The sequence below is a fragment of the Limulus polyphemus genome, unplaced genomic scaffold (genome assembly GCF_000517525.1).
Source record: "Limulus polyphemus unplaced genomic scaffold, Limulus_polyphemus-2.1.2 Scaffold2143, whole genome shotgun sequence".
NCBI lineage: Eukaryota > Metazoa > Arthropoda > Merostomata > Xiphosura > Limulidae > Limulus > Limulus polyphemus.
Window position 1 is genome coordinate 138,676 of NW_013667753.1, and position 7,905 is coordinate 146,580.

Genomic DNA, 7,905 nt, shown 5'->3' on the forward strand with positions numbered 1-7,905 from the left:
GTCCGAACTACTTCGAAGGGTTAGGTCGGGTTCGGTAAGTACCCCGTCCCTACCGAACCGAACTGCTCGCCTCCGTCAGCCGTCGGGGAGGGGGGGCGTTATAACGTGACGGTCAATCCCACTATTCGTTGGTAAAAGATTAATCCAAGAATTGGCGGTGGGTGGTGTTAATTAGCTGCCTTCCTTCTAGTATATCACTGCTAAATTATGGACAGCTAACTCAGATAGTCCTCGTGTAGCTTTCCGCGAGATTAAAAAACAAACAATCAATCATCAGTGAGTTTTGCATTAAACGCAGGTCGTGTAGGATTAATATATCATTTTACGTTATTAACCTGAAAGATTAACAATGCGAGTTCTAAAATTACTTAATTATTTGCAGCTGTTCTATTTGATAATGACAACTAAATTGATTATTGCACAACATTAGATTGGCCAAGGCTCTTGTTTAAGCCAGCTAGAAATACCTTATCTACAGTTATATTTAGAAGATAGGCTTTATTAATATATTCCAAATAATTTTCATTTAACTAATCTAGTAACATTTGAGTCATTTTTAATAACCTTTTCATGAATTAAAGGTTCGTTTTTAATTTAGACCATTAAATTCAATCGAAAAGCACACAAATACCATAATAAACTTAAAGTTTTAAGTTTCCATTAGTATAAAATACTTTTCAGCTGTTCTATCCTGGCAAACCAGTCGGTAAATGAATAAATAATGTTTGTTATTGAATTGTAGCAAACGTGGTGATAATAACGGAGTTGAAACTAGCAAACATGATGATAATAACGGAGTTGAAAGTAACAAAAGTGGAGTAACAGGAGTTGAAACTAGCAAAGGTGGTGGAACAGTAGTTGAAACTAGCAAACGTGATGATAATAACAGTAGTTGAAACTAGCAAACGTGATGATGATAACGGAGTTGAAAGTAACAAAAGTGGAGTAACAGGAGTTGAAACTAGCAAACGTGATGATGATAACGGAGTTGAAAGTAACAAAAGTGGAGTAACAGGAGTTGAAATTAACAAAGGTGGTGGAACAGTAGTTGAAACTAGCAAACGTGATGATAATAACGGAGTAGAAACTAGCAAACATGTTGATAATAACGGAGTTGAAAATAGCAAAAGTGATGTAACAGTAGTTGAACTTAACAAATGTGGTGTAACAGGAGTTGAAATTAACAAACGTGGTGGAACAGCGGTTGAAACTAGCAAACGTGATGATGATAACGGAGTTGAAAATAGCAAAAGTGGCGTAACAGGAGTTGAAATTAACAAACAAACATGATAGTTCAAGGGTTGAAACTAACATATATTGAAAAAGTTTAAACTGACAGAAATGGTTGAACAGGGGTTAAAACTAACAGATATTGAAAAAGTTGAAACTGACAGAAATGGTTGAACAGGGGTTGAAACTAACAAATATATTGAAAAAGTTGAAACTGACAGAGATGGTTGAACAGAGATTGAAACTAACAAATATATTGAAAAGTTGAAACTGACAGAGATGGTTGAACAGAGATTGAAACTTCTCCTCGTTGTCTGTAAATTTTTCCAATGACATCAATTCGATTATATTTACTTCAAAAGTATAAAAAACAAATCTTAACTATCGGTAGTCAAATGAGATTCCATTTCAATACTGAAGCTGTTTACTTTGATGTCCAATTCTGACATGTTTGTTGAGAGAAATATTCCTTTCTCTTTTTTTTCAGACTTACTACTCAAATGTATCACCATTGCTTATTAAAATGATAATGTTGCTGTAAAGTCCAGAGAGAAAGATCTAGTCGAAATGCTCGTGTGTTCTCAAACCATAAGTCTAAGTATAACCCAATCTTTTGCTTACTTTTACCCTTTTTTTTTCTTAGACAAATAAGCTTAAGTCTAGTTATATAAGAGCCTAGTCTAATACGTATGCTCCTTCTCATGCCTTCATTGATAGCCTCAAGGGCGTTTAACGTACTTTCTATAGGATATGTTCTCTTCACTCGGAAGTACTTCCGATCATTTCGTATAGAGAGCTTCTGCTTGTTCAAGGACTTAGATACAAAGGTGATGCAGTAATCAGAGTAGGTAAAGAAGGATCTGAACAGCATACAGCAAAAGCACAAAGAATGGAATTAGATGCAGTTTGCCTTTTCTCTTTCGTAAATACACTAGTTTCGAGACACTGCTCCCATTTCCACCTAACTGGATGTAGCTTCAAAAAATAATTACAGCGTCGAACCAGATTTCAAGCGGATTTATTAAACTTGGAATTTATTCACTGAAATGTTATCAATACTTTCTGTATTATATTATCATAAGCTTACTTTTCGATCATTATTCATTACGTGATTTTAACAACTGAAATGCCCCCCCCCTACTCCAGTGGCACTGCGGCATGTCTGCGGACTTACAACGCTAGAAACCGAATTTCGATACTTGTGGTGGGCAGAGCACAGAGATAGCCCATTGTGTATCTTTGTGCTTAACTTCAAACAAACAACTGAAATAAAGTGCGCAGCAAATATCCACGAAAATACTCTGAGATTATAAATATAAAAACAACTTTACGATAGCTTTGTCCTGTTCTTATGAATAATTCTATGTTGTATTACTTAATTGGTAATAGTACATGACGTAAGGCCGATGATTTTCGACTTTTTTTTTAGTCACCGGTAAAATACTGCACAAAATAGATCAGACACTGATTAAACCTACATGTTATTGTCTCTTGGTGTGACTTGATTTAGTGAAAAAGTCACTGAAGAAACCCGATTTCTTTCCATCAGATCTTTACCTTTAGAGACACAAAATAATAGTGTATCCAGATGTAATGCAAAAAGTCACTGAGAAAACCTGATTTCTTTCCAAAACAATAGTTGTGACGTCGTCTAGAGCAAATAACGCTACAGAAGATACCCGACTTATTTCCATTTGATTTTTACAGTAAAAGACTAAAAACAACAGTGTGGCGTGGTTTTGTACTATAAATTTAAAGACATCTTTCTATAAGCTCTTTACCTTTAGAGACGTGTCCGCTCTCAAAAATTAACATTATTTATGAATGTGATTTTATACCCTAATACTTCTAAAAATATGTTTTTTGTGTCTTAAAGACACTATTCCTACTTGTACCATATCAAGAATGGTGTACTTGAATCGGATCAAGAATAGTGTACTTGCATCGGATCAAGAAATGTGTACTTGCATCGGATCAAGAATGGTGTACTTGTACCATATCAAGAAGGGTGTACTTGTACCATATCAAGAAGGGTGTACTTGTACCATATCAAGAATGGTGTACTTGTACCATATCAAGAATGGTGTACTTGTACCATATCAAGAATGGTGTACTTGTACCATATCAAGAATGGTGTACTTGTACCATATCAAGAAGGGTGTACTTGTACCATATCAAGAAGGGTGTACTTGTACCATATCAAGAAGGGTGTACTTGAACCATATCAAGAATGGTGTACTTGTACCATATCAAGAATGGAGGGTGTACTTGTACCATATCAAGAAGGGTATACTTGCATCATATCAAGAAAGGTGTACTTGCACGATATCAAGAAGAGTGTACGTGCACCACATCAAGAAGGGTTGCACTTTGAACATTTGTTGGGACAATTCTCTTTACCATTTAAAAACATTTCTGTGTACCATCGAAAACTATATAACTGAAGAAAATTGAAAAGTAATCCTCGTATGATACTCCTACATTACTCCTAAATTACTCCTACATACAGTAACTAAGAAAAATAAGGCAAGTTATTTGTATTAAGAACGTTTATTAGGAAACTAAGGCAAAAGCAAAAGTGATGGAAGTGAGAAAATGGAGTTACTAACCGCACCATGTAAATAGAAATGGAGTTACTAACCGCACCATGTAATAGAAATGCAGTTACTAACCGCACCATGTAAATAGAAATGGAGTTACTAACAGCACCATGTAATTAGAAATGGAGTTACTAACCGCATCATGTAATAGAAATGGAGTTACTAACCGCACCATGTAAATAGAAATGCGGTTACTAACGCACCATGTAATAGAAATGGAGTTACTAACCGCACCATGTAAATAGAAATGGGGTTACTAATCGCACCATGTAATAGAAATGGAGTTACTAACCGCACCATGTAATAGAATTCCGTTCCAAAGCGTCAGCAGATGAAAATATTTTGATAGTAAATCCACCTACTCAGCTCTCTTATTTTGGGACTTTTGACTCCTAAAATTCACACCCACTTGTATATGTGTATCTGAATAAGACCGTAGAACAGTGGTTCTCAACCTTTTGTGGCCCTCGCACCCCTCCTCCAAAAACTGTGCATTTGTGCGCGCACGCGCACTTAGAATAAATTCATTTCTTTCTTCTTTAATCATCAAATATCAAAACCAAAACTGTTTCCATTTTCATGTTATTAAATTGTATGAAATGACTAAACCCAACAACTTGAGATAAAGTACTTTGGCAACATTTGGGGAAAAACCTTGTATAGGCCTCTTCCGCGCATCCCCCCCCCCGAACCCTCATTTCGCATCCCCAGGGGGTGGCAACATCCCTGGTTGGGAACCTCTGCCCTAGAATATAATACGTGAATAGTCAAAATAGGGAAGATATGCACATAAAAGTACATGATCTTACGTTTCTGTTGTCAAAATCGATACTTCGAAATATAGAACTATATAAAAAAAATAGTATCATAGCACGGGAACCGAAACGAACTAATTCGAGTAACAATTTAAACTAGATGTACTTGCTCGGAGGTCACCAAAAGTACTCTGTTTCAAGAGTAAATAAAACCAAAATTAAGAATAACAAATATTCAAGTTCATATGTCATGCTGTGTTGTAGCCTACAGAGTGAATAATTCTTCTCGTGATTCATCGCATGCGCACGTTTTACTGATGTCACGACAGTACAAATTGCAACGTTATGTGACGTCATTTTAGTGTCCACTGACTGACTGACTGAACCAGCACTACTGTATAGAGATGCGAATGGTTAAAACAGGAGACCCCTCCAGGTGGCCTTTCGCCCCCTTTCGTGAAAACAATAAAGTAATGGTAAATTGGATATGATGGCGACACAATGAAGATTAAATAATGTCGGGGATCTTGTAGGGTAAATACCGTAAAAACTGTTTGTTTGTTTACTTGTTTCGGAATTTCCCGAAAAGCTACGTAAGAGCTATTTGTGCACACACAGAGAACACACTACTGTATAGTTGTGTGAGTGATTAAAACAGGTGACTCTTCCAGGCTATTTCCTAACTCTGAACTTATAAGCTGGAGGGAAAGCAGCTGGACAACAACATCCACCACCAATTCTTGAGCTACTCGTCTCTGAATTAAATTGCACATTATTGGATCTAACTAATGTACCACACAACCGGATGGTATATTTATTACAAACACTGGTCTATCGCTGAATATCGTTAGCTTAGTATAATCAATGTGTAAGATCTAGAAATTATTACATATAATGTTTGAAGGTTAAGAGGAAACACGGGAATATAGAATGTGTTACGAATCAATCCCCACACTGCAAAATACAACAAAAACAAAGGATATGAGTGCACGTAACAGATAACTTAAACAGAAGACGAACGACCAAAAATGAACCAAAATTTGAGAGTTTACAGTGCTATCTATAGTTCTAATAGTGGATGTTATCACTACTTACAGAAGAAAGGTTTATAGTCAGATTGTCAATCCTGACAAGAAAAAAAAAAGTACAATCACGTAATTTTACGTGCCTATCATTCCCCCTAATTATCAGAGAAAATTTCCAATAACCCGAGATCTTTCGAAAAGAGGACTATTTCTTCATTCGGAGTAGTTATAAAGTGGGGATCTCACTATTTAAACCAATGAAGTTAATAAAAGCTTTGCAGTAAGAATACATTTTGGTCTTAATGTTTTATTAAAACATATTCCTTCTACAAAATGTTTATCACTCTTCCACATTTTTCAATCTGTGGCTCGTTTATCTTATTTAACTGAGGTTAAAGTGAATCTATATTTTTACAATGCAATATAAAATTATTGCTTAAATCTTTTTTTTTAATTCCTCTTAAATTTGTGTTTCTGGCACTTAGAAATTGACGAAAATGCAAAACTCGATAACCCGAGCTCTCTCAAAAATTGGGCTTTTCTTCATCAAGGATAAACTGATGAAGAAGGGTCCACCTTTCGAAAGGGCTCTGGTTGTATTTTTGTCTTAAAGTAATTTTTTGAATCTACGTCTTTTCCTAACATTCACGTTTATCTCTACCTAAACTGAAACCCATGTGAACCCGTGTTTCTGAGCGATCATTACTGTCACAAGTGTGTCAGATTTGTTTGCTTAGAACCTGTCTTGTGATAACATACCCTTACTCAAGTTCTCCCGAATCTGGAGTCCCGATACGTGTTGTAGCTGCTCACTGATCACCAGAGCCTCGTCGCTCATCGTGTATCGTACCCGAGGGATGCTGGCTTCACACTTTAACCTCATATTTCCATTGGTGAAGTGGTCAGAGGTTATCAAGAATCGGAGACTCAAACAGGATACCTCCAGACCGTCGTCGTGCAAGATGGTTGAATAAACGGTTTCATAGTCTGCTCCAACCTGTGTTATTAAAATATCAGAGGATCTATTGATTAGTTTAGTAATTTCAGAATAATTTTACGAATTTCGGCTATGTAATTATTATTGTTTAACACGATACTTTTACAATCCAAAACCGGTGTTGACTCAGCTCTTTCTCATCGTACTGTAACACTAAGAAATACACATAACTATAATATTATTTTAAACCGGATTTACTTTACAGGTTCAGCATGTGGACTGTGATGTTACGAAAATTTACTGCCTGTGGCCTTGAAACGACATTATTGGCTTTACAGTAAAAAAAGACTTCACAGTTTGAATGTATGTCTACTTACCTATACACTGCCACTATACCTAATTACATATACCCTGTCAGTATATCTAATTACCTATACAATTTCAGTATATCTAATTACCTATACCCTGTCAGTATATCTAATTACCTATACAATTTCAGTATATCTAATTACCTATACACTGTCAGTATATCTAATTACCTATACAATTTCGGTATATTTAATTACCTATACAATGTCAGCATTGTATAGGTAATTAGATAAACTAGATATACTGACATTATATAGGTAATTAGATATACTGACAGTGTATAGGTAATTAGATATACTGACAGGCCTATACAATGTCAGTATATTTAATTACATATACAATGTCAGTATATCTAGTTACCTATACAATGTCAGTATATCTAGTTACCTATACAATGTCAGTATATCTAATTACCTATACAATGTCAGTATATCTAATTACCTATATAATGTCAGTATATCTAGTTGCCTATACAATGTCAGTATATTTAATTACATATACAATGTCAGTATATGTAATTACCTATACAGTGTCAGTATATCTAATTACCTATACAATGTCAGTATATCTAATTACCTATACAATGTCAGCATATCTAGTTACCTATACACTGTCAGTGCTGTTAATTATCTGCACATGCAAATATATCTAATTGTCTCCACACTGTCAGTATGCCTAATTGCCTGAATCTTTAATTACCTGTAAATAGCCATCATTTTTACTCTTCTGCAAAACGATAAATATAAAATAAAAGGTTAGTATTCCTAATGACGTATACATGATTAGTTTTCCACTAACCTGTATGCTGCTAGTATGTCTAATAATATGTATAGGTTAGTATTCCTAATGACGTACACGTGATTAGTTTTTCTATAACCTGTATACTGCTAGTATGTCTAATAATATGTATAGGTTAGTATTCCTAATGACGTACACGTGATTAGTTTTTCTATAACCTGTATACTGCTAGTATGTCTAATAATATGTAT

The 7,905-nt window shown here is 35.1% G+C and overlaps 1 protein-coding gene across 3 annotated transcripts in view; it reads right to left on the minus strand.

Moving 5' to 3' along the window:
• LOC106466077 (cell adhesion molecule 2-like) overlaps positions 1 to 7,905 on the minus strand; it is a 135,247-nt gene that overhangs the window by 76,393 nt on the left and 50,949 nt on the right. For 2 of the 3 annotated variants that reach the window (XM_022394031.1, XM_022394029.1), the window contains exon 4: positions 6,370 to 6,607. In XM_022394031.1, the coding sequence (XP_022249739.1) occupies positions 6,370 to 6,607 (238 nt within the window). The remainder of the gene's footprint in view (positions 1 to 6,369; positions 6,608 to 7,905) is intronic. The other variant, XM_022394030.1, reaches the window with a different exon arrangement.